Source organism: Stegostoma tigrinum, chromosome 3, assembly GCF_030684315.1.
Source record: "Stegostoma tigrinum isolate sSteTig4 chromosome 3, sSteTig4.hap1, whole genome shotgun sequence".
NCBI classification, from domain to species: Eukaryota; Metazoa; Chordata; class Chondrichthyes; order Orectolobiformes; family Stegostomatidae; genus Stegostoma; species Stegostoma tigrinum.
In genome coordinates, this window is record NC_081356.1 from 29,288,379 (window position 1) to 29,307,695 (window position 19,317).

Sequence of the window (19,317 nt, forward strand, 5' to 3'; positions counted from 1 at the left end):
TTTGTTCACTGGGATCTTACTTCACTTTTCAAATATAAAACCAAAGCATGCTGTAGGAGTGGGACTTCGTGTATAAATGCTTTCAGGGCTAACTGGTTGATACATAATATGTAATAACATGGGCATGATGATACAAAAGGAATAGCCATAAAGAAATAGTGGTTAGAACACCAGGGAGAATAACTCTGCTGCTCATTACAGTATTGTGGAATTTCTTGTGCCCATCTGAAAGGGTAGTTGACCCTTAGATTAACTTCTTAATTGAAAAATGACAGTGCAGCACTCCCTCAGAACTACCCAAGAAGTGTCAGCCTGGATTTTATGCGCACATTCTGCGCTAGGGCTTGAAAGTATACACTCTGAACCAGAGAAGAGAGAATTAGCCACTGAGCTAATGATAATAATGAACTTCAATTTAATACAAAAATATCAAAACCTAGGAAATTATCTTGTCATCTTTGAAAACAAAATTTCCCTGGTTTCACCACCTGAAGAGCAATTAAGGACCGGCAATAAATGCTGGCATTGTAAGCGACTCAGTTTTTTTAAAAGCCAAATCTATCATTCTGAAGGCACCTGTAGGATGACGAAAGGACCATATAATCTATTTGTAAAATTAACATTTAAAACAAAGACATTTTTGATCTAAAAATAACTTGTGAAGGTGTTCACAGTGTGTATTCTCTGAAACTCTTTTCTACTTTCGCGTTTTAGACGTAAGCTATGTTCAAGGCATGAATGACCTCGTTAGCCGCTTCTTGGAGGTACTGGACTCTGAAGTGGATGCATACTGGTGCTCTACATTCTACTTTGAGGAGATTTCTTATGATTTCAAAGAAGAAGGTTTGATAAGGAAAATCAGTAAGTCTGTTTTAGCCATAGATTCAAGGGTTGGGCTGATATCCTGTTGTTTTTATGTATACCCAGCTCTATTTCCACTTTTCAGACTCTCTTTTAAAATTTTTTTTTCACCAAGCTTTTAGTCAGAAGCCCTAATATCCCTTAAAGCTCTGGGTTTTCAGCACAGTAGTTAAGCAGGACAGCAATGAGAAGAGAGGTGGTCAATATAGCACTGACAATGTTGTACTTAAATGCACACAGTATATAAAACAAGGTAAATGAGCTTGTAGCACAGATTAAAATTAGCAGTTATGATGTTGAGGACATCATGAGACGTGATGCAAGGGAATTGGGACTGGGAACTAAATATCCTATTGCATCCTATTAAAAGGACAGGCAGTCGGGCAGAGGGGGTGGGTTTGATAGTAAGAAAAGACATTAATCGTTAGCACGAAGCAGTTAATGGGTTAGAAGATGCAGAATCGTGTGCATAGAAGAACCACAAAGGAAAATAGACCCTGCTGGGAGTTATGTGCAAGCCACCTAGCAAGAGTTAGGATATGGGGCAAAATTATTTCAGGAAATAGAAAAGGCATTTAAGAAAGGTACTATTATAATAATCATGGGCAACTTCAATATGCTGGCAGACCAGGAAAATCAGGTTACTAGTGGATGTCAAGAAAAGGAATTGGTGGAATATCTATGAGATGGATTTTTGGAGCAGCTTGTGGTAGAACCCACTAGGGATCAGGCATTTCTGGGCTTAATATGTAATGAGGCAGACTTGATTAGGGATCTAAAAGTATAGGAACCCCTAGGGAGCAGTGACCTCAGCATAATTGAATTCACCCTGCAGTTTGACAGAGAGAAACTGGAATCAGATGTAATGGTATTACAGTTGAGTAAAGTGACAGCAAAGACATGAGGGAGGAGCTGGCCAGAGTTGATTTGAAGGGCAGCCTCGCAGGGACGACAGTGGAGCATCTTCTGGGGCAAATTCGAGAGGCACAGAAGAAATTCATCCCAAGGAAGAAGAAACTTACTAAGGGGAGGATGAGGCAACCATGTCTGACAACTGAAGTCGGGGACAGCATAAAAGTAAAAGAAAAAGCTAACAATGTGGTGAAGTTCAGTGGAAAGCCAGAGGCTAGGGAAGCCTTTTAGAAACCAACAGAGGACAACTAAAAAGCAATAAAGGAGGAGAAGATGAAATATGAGGGTAAACTAGCTAGTAATATAAAAGAAAATTCCAAGAGACCTTTTTTAGGTCAATAAAAGGTGAGGCAAAAGAGAACATTGGAGTCCTGTGAAAGGGGGCAGGAGAAGTAGCATTGGGGAACAAAGAAATGGCAGAGGAACTGAATGGGTATTTTGCATCAGTCTTTACAGCAAGGTGCCAGTAGCATACTAGATCTTCAAGAAAGTCAGGGAGTAGAGGTGAGGGTAGTGACCATCACCTAAAGAGAAGGTGCTTTGCATGTTGTAAGGTCTGAAGATGGATAAATCATCCAGAATGGATGGAGCACACCCCAGAGTTCTGAAGGAGATAGCTGAGGAGATTGTAGCAGCATTGGTGATTTTTTTTTCAGCAATCACTGGAATCAGGGATGGTCCCAGAGGACTGGAAAGTGGCTGATGTAACACCAATGTTTAAGAAGGGAGGGAAGTCGAACATGGGGAAATTATATGCTGATTTTCCTGACCTCACTCATTGGTAAGATTTTAGAGTCCTTCACTAAAGATAAGATTGTGGAGTACTTGCAAATGCACAATAAAATGGGGCGTAGTCACGTCAGCTTTATCAAGGGGAGGAAATACCTAACAAATCCATTGGAATTCTTTGAGAAGGTAATTAGACAAAGGAGACCCAGTGGTTCTGATCTATCTGGACTTCCAGAAGGTCTCTAACAAGGTGCCACAAAAGAGGTTGGCCAAATAATCTAAGAGCCCATGTTGTTCGGGGCAAGGTACTGGTACGGGTAGAGGATTGGCTGACTGGTAGAAGGCAGAGAATAGGCTTAAAGGGTCTTTTTCAGAATGGAAGCTAGTAGCAACTGTTCACATTATGCATCAACGATTTGAATAAAAAAAACTGAGGACATTATTGCTAAGTTTGCAGTTGACACAAAGATAAGTGGTGGGACAGGCAGTGTTGAGGAAGTAGGGAAGCTGTAGAGGACTTGGACAAGCTAGGAGAATGTGCAAAGAAGTGGCAATGGAAATTGTGAGGTTATGCACTTCAGTAGGAAGAATAGAGGCACAGACTAACTTGTAAATGGGGAACAGCTTTGGAAATCTGAAGCACAAGCAGACTTGAGAGTTCTAGTTCAGGGTTCTCTTAAGGTTAAAATGCTGGTTCAGTTGGCAGTTAAGGCAAATTAAAAAGTTAATATTCATTTCAAGAAGGCTAGAATACAAGAACAGGGATGTACTGCTGAAACTGTATAACGCTGTTGTCAGACCACATTTGGAATATTACGAGCAGAAGATGTTCACAAGAATGATCCTAAGAATAAAGGCTTGTCATATGGGGAGCAGGTGAGGACTTTGGGTCTGTAGTAGATGCAGTTTAGAAAGATGAGGGGGTCGCATTGAAAATTACAGAATACTGAGAGGCCCAGATAGACTGGACATGAGAAGGTGTTGTAGGTGAGACTACAATCCAAGAGCACAGCCTTGGAGTGAAAGGGATATTGCTTTAGAACTGAGATGTGAGAATTTCTTCAGCCAATGGTGGTTAATCTGTAGAATTTATTGCAGCAGAAAGCTATGGAAGACAAATAATTAAGTGTATTTAAGACAGTGATAGATTCTTGATTAGCAAGTTTATCAAGGGTTACAGGGCAAAGGCAGGAGAATTGGGTTGAGAAACCTATCAGCCATGATCAAATAGTGGGGCAGACTTGATGGCCAAATAGCCTAACTCTGCTCCTATACCTTATTGCTTCAACTTTTATCTGAAATACTCGCCATCCAATATCTGTTTAGAGACTTTTTCCCTTTGTTCCCTACGTGATTACATTAAAATTGGATGTTTTAAATGCTGCAGCCTTCTTTATAAATCAGCTCTTTCCTGTTGTAAGTAGACTGACAATGCAGCAATCCAAATATGGATGGAAATCCTGAAGATGTTACTCTAAGATGTAAATGTGCGTCAAAACCCTGAGAAAAGCTAAAGGACAGATCTGCAGTTAAGAGGAAAGAATGCACATTTGTGAATTTCCTTTGACCTCAGAACATGCCAAAGTGCTGTACAAACCATGAAGGACACTTTGAAATGTAATCACTGTTCAAGCAAACATGGCAGCTGATCTGTGCTAACTTCCGCAAGCAGCAATGTGAGAATGGTGTGTTGATTTTATTGTGAGTGCTTGTTGAGGGCCTAAAATGCCAGAGTAGGCTATTTGGCACTTTGAGCCTGCTCCACAATTCAATAAAGGTTGTTGCTGATTTGATTGTAGCCTCAATCTACTTCCTGCAACACCTGATACCATTTGACTTCCTTGTTGGTCAAGAATCAGTGTACCTCTGCCTTAAAAATATTTCATAATGCTGTCTCCATCTTTCTCTGGAGAACAGCGTTCCACATACTCAACGACCCTCTGAGAGGAGATATTTCTTGCAATCTCCATCTTAAGTGGGAGACCACTCGTCTTTCAAACCATGTCCCCTAGATGTAGTTACTTTAAAAGGAGAAGCACATTTTCAGCAACTTGCTGTCAAGTCCCCCTAAAGATCTTATGCTCAATTAGATTTCCAGGAATTCTGCTGAACTCCAATGGATGCAGACCCACCCTGTCTGATCTTTCCTCATAAAATGACCCATTCATCCCAGAGCTGTGGTGTCCACACAAGAGAGCAGATTCAGTTGAATCTGTTAACCGTGAGGTGGCACCTCGACAGTCCAGCACACACTCCGCGCAGCTCCTGCAGTTTCAGCCTGGATTTTGTGTTCAAATGTATTGCTTAGGATTTTAATTGTCTGACTTGGAGGAGGTGTGTTATCTGCTTTTGTAAAACTGACACCTGAAACAGAAGCATTTTTTTCTCTATTGAAATTTTATTATTTTATCTTTTGATTTCTTCACTCCAACCCCATGTTTCCTTTTCTCTATTTTGTTTTTGTGACATCACTTTAAGTTTCACTTTCTTGCTTGGAATTGTGTTGCTCCTTCACTTTGTATGTCTTTATTTCTCCTCCCTTGCAGCATCACTGACCCCTTCTGGATTTCAGACTTACTAAGGTCTCCTCAGCACCATGCCAGGTTGTGTGATTGCTTTTCAGCTGATCCCACAGTTCTGAATGTCAAACTTGAGAAATACCAGAGCCAGTCCTTGTACTAACTTAAAGTTTTTTGTTCATATTGGCATTCGCAGGTTGTGTGATGTGAGAATCACTGGAAATTTGAGCATTCTGGTCAACACCTACAAGTGACTTTTTGTTTTTCTCTGATCCCACTCTGGTTCCAAAGGGCAGGTGACCTCGATCATCATCCTGGCAATTGTTTGTACTTCATTGCACTACTTCAGGTGATTGTGGGTGTCACTTGTAGTGACATTTAAATTTCACATCTCATCCTGAGACATTTGGAAACAGTGCTCACAAGAGATCCTGGTCTCCAGGAAAAGATTTGTTCATCTCTTTATAAATCAGAAAGCTTAGGTTTGACCTGATTAGCTGCATTTATAATTATGAAGGAATTTTGTAGGTTAAATGTAAAGACCCCTACTCCACTTCTAAACATGAAGCCATAAAAGGAATAGTTATTAATAAATCTAATGAGAAAACCTCTTTAGCCAGAGAGTGAGGAGAATGAGCAACTCACTACCACAGGAAGTAGTTGAGGCAAATACTGTAGATCCTTTGAAGGGAAATTAATGAAGTATATGAAGAGGAACTGAAGAATAACACCTCTTTCCCACAGCCACTCAAATCGTGTTTTTTTTACGGCTGTTTATCTAACTCCCTTTTATAGCAGGAACCTTGAATCTGCTCATACCACTCTCTTCGGGCAGTAAATTCCAAATCCCTGTCAATTGTGTTAAAATAAATTCCAATTCCCCTCGTCTCTAGTTCATTTCCTAAATTATTATTAAATCTATCCTCTGGTTATTTACCCATTTGTCGGTGGAAACAGTTGCTCCTGATTTACTCAAACCTCATGATTTTGAAAGCGTCCATTAAATCTCCCCATTACTTTTCTGTCCTAAGGAGTGCAATCTCAGAATCTCCGGTCTCTCCACACAACTCAAATCTCTGAGGCCTGGCACTTTTTCTAATTTCACCACGTCTTTGATTTAGTCTCTGTGTAAACTTTCTTTGTACATGACTGTTTGTTTGTAATCTGTGGGTTTTATGTAATTCTGCTGTTTGTATTACTGATTCTGACACTTTGCTGCCATCTCCTGTTCAGTGACCATGCCATTAACAGTGTGCAGTTTCATGCTCTGCTTTTATTGCTTGTTAGCTATCTTTGATTCAATGCAATTCCATTGCTTATTGGGGCTGTGAAACTGGTAGATGGGAAGACCTTGGAGGGGGTGGCAGAAGAGACGTTAGAATGGTATCTGGTATAAGGGACTTTGGTAACTAAGAAATAAGAGGTTAGGCTTGTTCTGTTTAGATGAGAGAAGATGAAAGTGAGATTTAATAGAAATGTTCAGAATGACAATGGCATTATTAATATTAACCAGTACACCTAGGAAAAAATGTTTTGCTGTTTTTTTAGAACTACTGATATGGAATTTTGTTTTTACACATACCTGAGGGTCATTTGGAATCTCTATTGAATGCCTCATCCAAAAGAGAAGAACTCCTCCAATACAGCATTTCCACAGTGTCACACCAGCAGTGTCAGCCTGGATTGTGTACTTGTGACCCTGGAACAGGGAATGAACTCAGAGGTGAGAGTGCAACCCACTGATGCACAGCCAATAGCCATGTATATGTATAGGTCCCAAAAGTCTCCACAGAATCCAGAGGTACTCCTAGTGGAGCATTGAAACCCTTAGAAACAAGTTGCAGCGTCTCTCCTACTTGCAACCAGTCTTGTAACAACAGAGCAACTACCATCCATTTGCAAAGTCAGTGTGGTCTTTGGCAGGAACTCCCTATCAAAAACAAAAAACGAAGTTGCTGGAAAAGCTCAGCAGGTCTGGCAGTAAATGATAGGTGGGGATGTATCCCAAAAAGAGAGAGAACAGCGGTTGGACAGACAAAGGAGTGGACAATGATCACACACCACCCTGTTCCCTGGCCAACGTCCTTGTCTCAGTCTTGCTGCAGTGTTCCAGCAGAACTCAGTGAAAGAACAGCACCTCGTTTCCTGCTTGGGGACCCTGCAGCCCTCCAGACTCTAGCATCCACAGTTCTTTTGGGGATTTTATTCAGGAACTCCTTGTGCCAGGAATTCCCAGTGTCATGGTTGAGTCTGGAGATGATCTATCCCTGAATGTGGGTACCAACAAGTGAGTGTGTGGTCCGCTGGTCGTCGAGGTTTTGGTAGCATTTGAACTGAGAAAGGCTAACTTGAATGAGATTACTGAGGCAGAAGTAGATGGTCTTAGAGATGGCATATGCATCATCTCACAAGTTCATCTTGCAATCAAATGTAGTATTACATTTGTAAACAGGCTGGGTTATTCCGTAACTCTAGCCAGGTGGTTGAGAAACTGAACAATTTGTTTCTGTTACTGGCCTAGAATTAAACTAAAGGCTGTCTTTCTTGTTTGCTCCCCAAGGAATGAATGCCAGCAGTGTTGTGTTTAAGAACTCTTAAGATGCACGACCAAGGTCAGGGAATGCTAGACTACTCTGTTTCCCCATTCCTCCACTCTAGTGTGTGGCCAGAGTTGCATTGTTGATGGTGCTTGTAACCAGCTGGCCCACAGATGAAATCTCATCCTACTGTTATCTCAAACACTGGTGGTCAGTATCAGAGGGCAAAGCCACCCAGCTCATGTTCTGAGTACAGTCAGGTTTTAGGCCCTGTGATGGGCAGAAGGCAGAAACCGGGAACTTAGTGGACAATCAGCCATGATCATATTGAATGGCAGACTAAGCTCAAAGCACTGCATGGCCAACCTGCTTCAATCTTTTTTGTTTTATAGCCAATGCTAAGTGCCAGCCTTTCATCATATTTCAAGAAGAAAACAGCTTTATATTTATATAACACTTTTAATGTGGTACAAACATCGCATTTGCAGTATTGGAAGTGTTATAAAATGAAATGTAATTCAGAATCAGATAGAGGATATTAGGCCAGATGATCAAAATCCTAAAGCTTGGGACCTAGGCAATGAAAATATGTCACTAATCAAGGAGCAATTAAAATTGGATTGCACAAGATATCAGTGTTAAAGGAACACACACCACATGGATGATTTTGGGGTTGGAGGGGATTAGAGATAGAGAAGAGAAAGCTATGGCAGGATTTTAAAACAAGGATGAGAATTTTAAAATCTCATGTTTTATTTTCTGAGAGAGAATAGCCTCTATACAAGAAAATAAAACTGTGCTGTGGAAATTTATTTTAATTAACTTTTTTAGTTCTCTGCCTGAGGGTGGGGGCAAGGGTGGAAAAAGAAGAAATCCAGTTCTAAATCTTAAGTTTCCGTAGATGCCAGCATATAGATTGAACTTTGAAGCCTCAAAAATCACTTAAAATGAGGAATGGCTTAATATCAAGCATTAAAAAAAATTTGTATGGTTGTATGTGGTCTTTGAAATGACATTAGCATCTGACACAAAACATAGGCAGATCTTAAACTCCTGTGCATTTTCTCCATACATCCCCTATTTCCTGCTTGATCCCATGTGCTCAGTTATGATATCGGTAAGCAAAACATCCATTTATGGGGCTGACTACTAATATGCGTACAGAATGATGAAACTGAAAGAAGGGCTGGTGTAATCTTGTACCGAGTAGATGCACAAACACTATTGTTACAGATGGTAAAATCGTCTTGTTTTGTACGCTGTACTGAGTTGCAGGCTACACTTTGCAGTCATCATCTGTGGCACACTTGATAAGATGTTCATCTCTGAATCATAGTGTTTTGGGTCCAAACCCAACTCCCAAAATGTGAACCCAAAGTTCAAAGCTGATATACTAGTGCTGTACTGAGGAAGTGCTGCACAATTGGAGGTGCCTAGCACAGTGGTTAGCACTGCAGCCTCACATTACCAGGGACCTGGGTTGGATTTTGGCCTTGGCTGATGGTCTGTGTGGAGTTGGCACGTTCTCCCAGTGTCTGTGTGGGTTTCCTCTAGATGCTCCAATTTCCTCCCACAGTCCAAAGATGTGCAGGCTGGGTGAATTGGCCATGGTTAATGTGGGACTATGAAGATAGGGTGGGGTGCTGTTTAGGGGGTTGGTACAGACTTGATGAGATAGTAAACCAAGCCCCCTCTGTCTGGTCTCATGGAAGTAGAAGATCCTATACCACTACTTCAAAGAAGAAAATGAGAGTTTTCTCGGTGCCGTGTGCAGTATTTATTATCTTGAACAACATCACAAAAAACTGATGATCACATTGATTGTGGAAGTTTGCTGTGTGCATTGTCTGCTGGGTTTCCTATTTTGAAATAGTGAGTATGGTGGATTACAGTCTGAAAAGTACTTCACTGGGTGTAATGTTTTTCTTTTATTCATTAATGAAGTTTGGATGCTTCTGGTTGGGCCAACATTTGTTGCCCAACATTAGTTGCCCTTGAGAAGATAGCAGAGAGCTATCGATTTAAACCACTGCAATCCATTGTGTGTAGATAGACTCTCAATGCTGTCAGGGAGGAAGTTTGAGGATCTTGACCCAGCAACTGTGAAGCAATGGTGTGTGACTTGGAGGGAAGCTTATTAGGTGGTGGTGATCTCATATATCTGCTGACCTTGTCCTTCTAAGCGGTAGTGCTCATAGCTTGGAAAGTGCTGCTGAGTATTGATAGTGGAGGGAGGGAAATGCCAACTAAGCAGGCTGCTCTGTCTGGATGGTGTCAAGCTTCTTGTCTTGTTAGATCTACACTCATTTAGGCAAATGGGAAGTGTTCTGTCACGCTCCTGACATATGCTTTGTGGATGGTAGGCCTGCTTTAGAGAGTTAGGTGGTGATCTACTTGCTGCAGAGTTCCTAGTCTCTAACCTGTACTTGGAGCCACAGTATTTACGACTACTCCAGTTCACTGTCTGGTCAGTGACACCATCCCTGGATGTTGTTATAGCCTGAGGGGCTTCCACCAATGAGCCAAGACGTGTTTTTGGTCACAGCATTTTTTTGTGTTAATTTTGTTGTAGTAATTAACTACAATGTCCTTCATGGTTGTCCAGGACTTGAGGAGCAACTCCTAAAGGAACTTGACCCGCAACTTTACGCTCACCTCCTGAGGGATGGTATGAATGGACTCACCTTCTGCCACAGGTAAGGTAATAGATGCTTCACCACACCTTTCCTCATCAGAAATGTTGGCTGTTTTTATTTTTTGGAAAACACCAGGTTTGACTTTGTGGTTCTAGTCCTCCTTTCATCTCCTCTGCTGAGCTAAAAATCTCCAAGTTACAGTCGTAAATCATTCTCCTTTCTAAGAAAACAACATCAGTTCCCAGAAAAGACTCCCACAGCTACCTAGAATACACCTCATCCCACCCACCCTCCTGCAAAAATTCCATCCCCTATTCCCAATTCCTCTGCCTCCGCCGCATCTGCTCCCAGCAGGAGGCATTCCACTCTTGCACATCCCAGATGTCCACGTTCTTCAAGGACCGCAACTTTCCCCCACAGTGGTCGAGAACGCCCTTGACCGCGTCGCCCGCATTTCCCGCAACACATCCCTCACACCCCGCCGCTGCCGCAACTGCCCCAAGAGGATCCCCCTCGTTCTCATGTACCACCCCACCAACCTCCGGATACAACGCATCATCCTCCAACACTTCTGCCATCTGCAATCTGACCCCACCACCCAAGCTATTTTTCCATCCCAACCCTTGTCTGCCTTCTGGACAGACCACTCTCTACGTGACTCCCTTGTCCATTCCACACTCCCCTCCAACCCCACCACACTCGGCACCTTCCCCTGCAACTGCAGGAAGTGCTACACTTGCCCCCACACCTCGTCCCTCATCCCTATCCCAGGCCCCAAGATGACCTTCTATATCAATCTGATGTTCACCTGCGCATCTGCCAGTGTGGTATACCGTATCCATTGTACCCGGTGTGGCTTCCTCTACATTGGGGAAACCAAGCAGAGGCTTGGTGACTGCTTTGCAGAACACCTCTGCTCGGTTCGCAACAAACAACTGCACCTCCCAGTCGCGAACCATTTTAACTCCCCCTCCCATTCCTCAGACGACATGCCCATCATAGGCCTCCTGCAGTGCCATAATGATGCCACCCGAAGGTTGCAAGAACAGCAACTCATATTCCACTTGGGAACCTGCAGCCCAATGGTATCAATGTGGACTTCACAAGCTTCAAAATCTCCCCTTCTACCACTGCATCCCAAAACAAGCCCAGCTCGTTTTCCCCCCCCCCCCCCCCCCCCGCATCCCAAAACCAGCCCAGCCTGTCTCCGCTTCCCTAATCTGTTCTTCCTCTCACCGATCCCTTCCTCCAACCTCAAGCCACACCTCCATTTCCTACCTACCACCTCATCCCACCTCCTTGACCTGTCCGTCTTCTCTAGACTGACCTATCCCCTCCCTGCCTCCTCACCTATACTCTCCTCTCCACCTATCTTCTTTTCTCTCCATCTTTGGTCCGCCTCCCCCTCTCTCCCTATTTATTCCAGTTCCCTCTCCCCATCCCCCTCTCTGATGGGTCCAGGCCTGAAATGTCAGCTTTTGTGCTCCTGAGATGCTGCTTGGCCTGCTGTGTTCATCCAGCTCCACACTTTGTTACCTTGGATTCTCCAGCATCTGCAGTTCCCATTATCACATCAGTTCCCAGAAAGTCTGATATTCGTTCAAAAACTAATCAAGGCTTCACTCTTTGTCACTGTTCAGAGAGACTGTAGAATAGTGGATGTTATGAAGAAAGTTAGTTCATCTGTGGTTATTAAGGAGTGACTGGATTGGGATGTTAATAAGTTGGTTAAAGGGGTTAATAGGGTAGATGGAAAGAAACAACCCCCTCTGGGCAAGAAGGGACGTAATGTTAAAGTTAGAACCAGGCCTGTCATGGTGATGTCAGGAAGTACTTCCTCACACCAAGAGGAGTAGAAATCTGCAACTCCCTCCCTGAGAGAGCTGTTGAGGCTGGGAGTCAGCTGAATGTTTCAAAACTGAGATTTGTTTGATTTTTGTTGTGGAAAGGTATTAAACGTTCCAGAAACAAGGTGCATAGATGGAAATAAACAAGGATCTCATTATGCGATGGTACAAGGTGTTTAAGGAACTGAATCCACTTCCACTTGTCCCATGTTCACCCTTTCAGTGCTTAAGTAATGTTGGAGAGTCAAATTGGGGTATCTGTGAAGGACAGTAACTGAATTTAGTTTTAAACTATCAGTAAAAATTGAACAGACTAGGGCTCTTCTCTCTAGAAAAGAGAAGGCTTAACAGAGAATGGTTAAGGCACATTTCACCCACAAGGCCAGTGCCCCCTATCTGCAAGAACAATTTAGTTCATCCTGCTCTCCTGTCCTTGCAAATTGGATGCCCTTCAGGTGCTTGTACAGTTCCCACTTTGGAGATGACAATGGAACCTGTCTCCACCACTGTCTTCGGCCTTCTTTTCCAGATCCTCACTAATCAGTTTTAGTTTTTCTTAGTTTTTAATTGTAAGCTGTTTGTTCTGTCCCCACCAAACCTCTGTAACCTCCTTCAGACTGTCAAACCTCAGATTCTGAACTCCTCTAATTCTAGCCTCTAATGCATCATGATTTCAATTGCTCCACCATTGCTAACCAAGTCTTCAGTTGCGTTGGCTCCAAGCTCCCTGTGCCTTCCCACCTTTCTATTTCGCTTTCTTCTTCTGAGGTAGTTTAGTTTGTTTAAAGAAACATTTTATCGATCATCTGACCTAATAGCTTCATTTGTGGCTCTTTATCATGCTTTATAATGTCTTAAGGAGCATTAAAAAATAAAGACTCCATACAAATTTTAAGTTTTTGCTTCCAGCAACCTTTTTAAGGCAGTGTATTCAAAACCATAACAAAGACCTCAGTAATATTATGTTCCAGACAATGGGAAGGAACTTGATAGGGACATTTTGTGCATCCATACAAGAATATAATCACTATTGTCAAATCCTTAAGTGTCACGAAAACCACCACCATTTAATGCAAGATCAAACCCACGTTCTCCGCAAGATTTTTTTCTGATGTTTATTTTAAATAAACCTTTTTTGATATTGAGCCAGCGTTGTAAACCATGGTGAGAACACACATTCTGTTCACCTTCTCTCTCCCATTTGGCTGCTAATAAACCTTTGACTGAGTTTGACATGCTAGTCTAAGTTCATGCTTGCTGCATACTATGTCAGAGCACATCACCTCCAACAAATGGGCTGGTACTCTTGGGGAGGTTAATAAGATGGATTTGTGGCTGGGAAGCTATGTCTGACAATTCTATTAGAGTTTTTTGAAGAGGTAACCAAGTGGATAGATGTGGGTAGGGCAGTGGATATTGTCTGTGTGGACTTTAGTAAGGCCTTTGACAAAGTCCTGCATGGCAGGCTAGTCATGAAGATTAGGTCACATGGGATTCAGGGAGAGCTAGCTAATTGGATTCAAAATTGGTCTGATTGTAGAAAGCAGAGGGTGATTGTTGAAGGTTGTTTATCAGACTGGAGACCTATGGTTAGTGGTGTGTCACAGGGATTAGTGCTGGGACCTTTGTTCTTTGTTACTTACATGAATGATCTGTGTGTGAACATATAAGGCATAATTAGTAAGTTTGCAGATGGTGTAAAGTTAGGTGGTATCATTGATAGTGAGGAAGGTCATCAAAAATTACACAGGGATCTTGATCAGATGGGAAAGCGAGCTGAGGATTTGCAAATGCAATCCAATACAAATAAATGTGAGGTGTTTCACTTTGGAAAGTCAAACCAAGGTAGGACTTGCATTGTAAATGGTAAGGTCCTGAGGAGTGTTGTGGAACAGAAGGACCTAAAGTAAAGTACATAATTCCTTGAAAACAGCATTACAGGTAGACAGGGTGGTGAAGAAGACATTTAGCATGCAGGCCTTCATTGGTCAAGGCATTGAGTATAGTAGTTGTGACATTGTTACTGTTATATAAACTGTTGGTGAGGCCGCACTTGGAGTATTGTGTACAGTTTTGATCACCCACTTAAAGGAGAGACATGGTTAAACTGGCAAAGTGTGGAAAGAAGATTTACTAGGATGTTGCCAGCACTAGCAGGCCTGAGCTATAGCGAGAGGTTGGCCAGGACAGGATTTTATTCCTTGGAATGTGGGAGAATGAGGGCTGACCTTATTGAGGTGTATAAAATCATGAGGGCATAGATAGGATGAATGCATGTACTCTTTTTCGCAGAGATGGGGAATTGAAAACTAGGGTGCATAGGTTTGAGGTCAGAAGGATTTAAGAAGGGCCTGAGGGGCAACTTCTTCATGCAGAGAGAGGTGCATGTATGGAATGGACTGCCAGAGAAATTGGTTGAGGCAGGTGCAACAGCACCATTTAAAAATCTTTGAATAGGTACATGAATGAGAAGGGTTTAGAGAGATATGGACCAAATGCAGGCAATTGGTACTAACTCAGTGGGCACCGTGGTCAGCATGAACCAGTTTGGGCCAAAGGGCCTGTTTCCATGCTGTATTACTCTAATACTCTTTTTAAAATAAAGGATCCATCAGCTCACTAAAGAGCTTTTACACATTCAATCTCAGTGATGAAAGACCCCAGAAAAGAACTTAACTGCTTCCTTAAAATAGGAAAGGTCTCTCCTGGACTTCTGGCAGGTGTGAAAACAGGCTAATTAGCTCCTTAGGCTTCCTGTTTTTCAATGATGGTGAAGAGAGTTATGCTTAAGGTGATCGCTGAGCTGTCAATCAAGCAGGATGTTTTATTCTGGATATTGTTCAACTCCTTGAGTGTGCTAATACTTGCTCTCTTTTTTTTATTCTTTCACAGGATGTTGGCATCACTGACACCCATCCTTATTGCCCTTTAGAAGGTGGTAATTGTGAGCCATCTTCTGGATTCACTAGTCAATATTCAGGAAGCAGTCCCACTCCTAATGTTATTTCCCAACATTATCAAGACTTTGAAGGGCTTGATAGTGTAGAAAAAAAAATAGGTTTCGACTTGATGGAGATCTGATCTAGGCTTAAAACGTTATAAACTGGTCTGTATTAAGTTCAGTAGAGAATTCAGAGGAAACCACTCTACCCAGAGAATGTGGAACTCTCTATCACAGGAGACAATTGAAACAGAAATGAGATGTGTTTGGGAGAAAAAGAAATAAGACATATTCTAATGGGATGCGAGGAGAGACCTTTTACGGTTACCTTAAGTCATCTTCCTCAGGTTACTGACCTTGCTACCAGTAGACACAGTTCCTATCAAGAGCCTTCATGACTTTGAATCAAAAAGTTCAGTGTTGGTTAGTTCTGATTGAGGGTGTCTTCGAGAGGCAAAGTATAGCTTCAAGTGGTATTAATCCAAGTCATGCTGGCGTGTGTCTTGGAGGGAATTCTACATTGCCCAAGTATTTTCTATAAAGACTGTGGCTTGTCTATAGGTTGAGGTCTCTGCCCTAGTCCAAACCTAGTCCACCTTCCTCTCAAAGTCAGAGTCAACATTCACCATTCTAGCTGAAAGCACATTTCAGAGACTCCCTATTCTCTGGAGAACAGAAGGCGTTGTTCACAATGCAGTCAAACCTACAATAAAGGAGCCACAATCAGAATTATCATCCACAGACCAGTTGGTCTGAATGGCCTGTTTGTCTTGTGAAACTCTGTAATGACAGCTTTAAATAAAAGTGGACTAACAACCTATTCTACTCTATCCCTTTGGGACTGACCTGCCTTTCCTGTTGGCAGGTGGCTGCTGCTGGGGTTTCAACGAGAGTTTGAGCACAGCGACGCAATCCGTCTGTTTGAGATCCTCAGCAGTCACCACCTCGAGCTAAACTCACTGGAGGCAGAAAGTGCCCGTCATTCGGAGAGAATGACACATTTCCAGAGGGCAGGTGAGTAACCTGGGTAGAATTAGATACAATGTGTCAGTGAGCTGTCAAACAGAACAGATTTGCTTTGAGTTTGATTATAAAGTTTCTGGTTATTGGCTGAAATTTCATGCTACATTCCAACTTGTTACACTGGGAAAAAAAGTACTAATCAAACTCCATCTTCCCCAGTAGCTCTATTCTAATAGGAATATGTGATGGCAAGAAAAATCTGCCTGGTCCACTTAGCCTGAATCATAGAATTTTTTAGTCTGGAAGGCCGCTTGTCCCATTGTTTCTTTGCTGGCTTTTTTTAAAACATGCTATCTGATTGCTCACACTCTTCCATAGACATGAAAATGTTTTCTCTTCAAGTCTATGTACTTGTATTGAAGTTTGTACAGTCAAGATTACTGAACCAATTCATAGGATGAGGGGGTGTTGAGAAGCTGCATAAATTGGGGGATATTATTTGGAGTTTAGAAGAAGAGAGAATTTCAGCTAAACATCCAAGATTCTGAGAGGGCTTGATAGCTTACGTCTTGCTTGGCAATTGTTTTCACCAGTTGGGGAATCTTAAACGGGCATCATGGTCCCGGAATAAGGGAACCAATATCTTGGTTCTGAGAGGAGGAGAAATTACTTCACTAAAAGGGCAATGGGATCCTTGGAGTTCTGAATACCAGAGGGTTGTGGATGTCCTGTCATGTAACATGGCACATACAGACGTTTGATCTCTTAGGGAATTGGGAGTTGGCTGTCAGGGAGTCAGTCAATAAGAGGAAAGTTGAAGTCACCCACCATGAATACCCAGCTTTCCTTCACACATTTCTAATACCTGTCTATATATCTGCTCTCTCTCCCATGGGCTGTTGGGAGGTCTATAGGAGGCTCCCCCAGCATTGTGATTTTACCCTTCCTATTCCTGAGCTGCACCCATAATGCCTCACTGCAACATCCTTCCGATGTATCATCCCTGAACACAGCTGTGATGTGATCCCTAATCTGCAAAGCAACTCCCCCACCACTTTTGTTTCCTTTTCTATCCCCTCTAAAACAGCAATATCCTGGAATGTTAAGCTGCCGGTCCTGTCCCTTCTTTAACCATGTCTCTGTAATGGCAATAACATGGTAATTCCATGCATTAATCCAAGCTCCTAGTTCATCTGTTTTACCTGTTACACTTCTTGCATTGAAGTATATGCACTCCAAATCTCCAGTCCCTCTGAACCCCATGACATCTTGCTGCTTGCTTTTACTCTGCGCTATGCATATCTCGGTATCTCCTTTGTCCTGTGTCCCTGCACTTAGTGGCCTGTTCCCAAACCCCTGCCGCATTAGTTTAAACCTTCCTGAAGAGCCCTAGCAAACCTGCCACCCAGATATTGGTGCTACTTCAGCTCAGCCACAACCCATCCTCCTTGTACAGGTCCCACCTTCCCCAGAAGACATCCCAGTGATCCATATATTTAAATGCCACCCCCCCCACCCCCAACACTAAGCCACATGTTCAATTGTGGTCCCTCTCTGTTCCTGGCCTCACTAGCCCCTGGCACAGGTAGTAATCCTGAGATTAGTATTCCTGCTTTTTAGCTCCCTACTTAAGTCTGTGAATTGTCTTCTCAGAGCCTCGTTCCTCTTCCCTCTTGCTACCTATGTCATTTGTGCCAATGTGGACAATGACTTCTGTCTGTTTCAGATAGCATACTGGATGTTGACTCTAATTTTGACAGGAGGGTGGACTAGTTTTCCACTAAGGGCAGAGAATACAACACCGAGAAGGCCATGAGTTTTACAGAAAACACCTGGACAAGTCATCCTGACTTGGAACTATATGCTCTCCCATTTCAGCATGCCCTACGCCCGCTCAAAGACGAACAGGACCCTGGCACCAGGAAGACAACATAACATCCTTGAGCCTCATTCACAGCCACAGAAACGCCTGTCTGTGCCCCTGACTATTGAGTCACTTAGTACTATCACTTGCCTGGACTTTGCCCCACCCTGCTATACAGCAGAACCAGTTGTGCTGCCACAGGCCTGGCTGCTACTTGTACTGTGTCCTGAGAGACTAACCCCACAACAGTACCCAAAACAGTGTTCCTGTTTGAAAGAAGAATATCTACAAGAGACACCTCCACTGTCAGCCCACCTCTCCTAGCAATCGCCCATCTATCTGTCTGAACCTGTGGTGTGACCACCTCCCTAAAGCTAGTGTCTATCACTCTCTTTGTATGCACCACAATGTGCCCAGCTGCATCTCCAACTGAACCATGTGGTCTGTGAGGAGCTGCAGCTGGTCGCACTACCTGCAGATGTGTCTGTCAGGGACACTAGACTGCTTCCTGATTTCCCACATCTGGTGGGAAGAGCGTATAGTTCCAAGTCAGGATGACTTGTCCAGGTGTTTTCTGTAAAACTCATGGCCTTCTCTGTGTTGTATTCTCTGCCCTTAGTGGAAAACTAGTCCACCCTCCTGTCAAAATTAGAGTCAACATCCAGTATGCTATCTGAAAGCACATTCCAGTAGCGTTCTACATTGCAGAGAAAAGAACGAACTGTCCACAATGCACACAAATCTACAATATAAGGAGCTGTAATCAGAACCATTGGCCATTTCATTGCAAAGAAACAATTACCCAGGATTCTTACTCCTGTTCACTATCCAGTGGTTCCTGCTGAAATGCATGCGGGAGTTGATGTCAGATCAGGAAGTTATCAAATGTACTTTCACACTGAGTGCAAGTTGTGTTCAGATATCTGTGAGGAATCTGTGGCTTTGGGACCAGAAAGTGCCAAGAGCTAATGAAATTGGATACCACGATGAATCAATGCCTCCAAAAATGTGGGCAACAGAATGACTTGGTTACACAATATTTTATTGCTGCATAGTTTACTCCAGCAATTCAGCATTGTAGGACACAGGTTTACACCAGTACCATTTTTAGTGTGAGATATTCTATATATGCTGTATACAGAGAATATTGTGGAAAAAAATCCACTTTGAATGTACAGAGTAGTTCTTTAATGGTAAGAGTTTGAAAAGTGTAGATGCACAAAGGGACCTAGGCGTCTTTGTGAACATGTAACTGAAAGCTAACAGGCAGGTGCATCAAACCATTAGAAAGGCTTGGAATGTTACCCTTTGTTGGCAAGAGAATTTGAGCACAGGAGTAGTGAAGTCTTGCTTAATTTGTATAGGAGGTTGGTTAGATTGCACCTAGGGCAGTGTTGCATTTTTGGTCTGTATCTCATGCACAATGTCACTGCCATAGAGGGAGGACAGTGAAGGTTCACCAGACTTATTTCCAGGATGGTGGAACTGTGCTATGAAGACAGATCAGG

The 19,317-nt window shown here is 42.7% G+C and overlaps 1 protein-coding gene across 1 annotated transcript in view; it reads left to right on the forward strand.

Annotated features, from left to right (window-relative positions):
- si:dkey-238d18.4 (TBC1 domain family member 17) overlaps positions 1–19,317 on the forward strand; it is a 62,922-nt gene that overhangs the window by 32,362 nt on the left and 11,243 nt on the right. Inside the window, exons 6-8 of the mRNA XM_048527995.2 lie at positions 715–861; positions 10,164–10,254; positions 15,848–15,996. Of these exons, the coding sequence (XP_048383952.1) occupies positions 715–861; positions 10,164–10,254; positions 15,848–15,996 (387 nt within the window). The remainder of the gene's footprint in view (positions 1–714; positions 862–10,163; positions 10,255–15,847; positions 15,997–19,317) is intronic.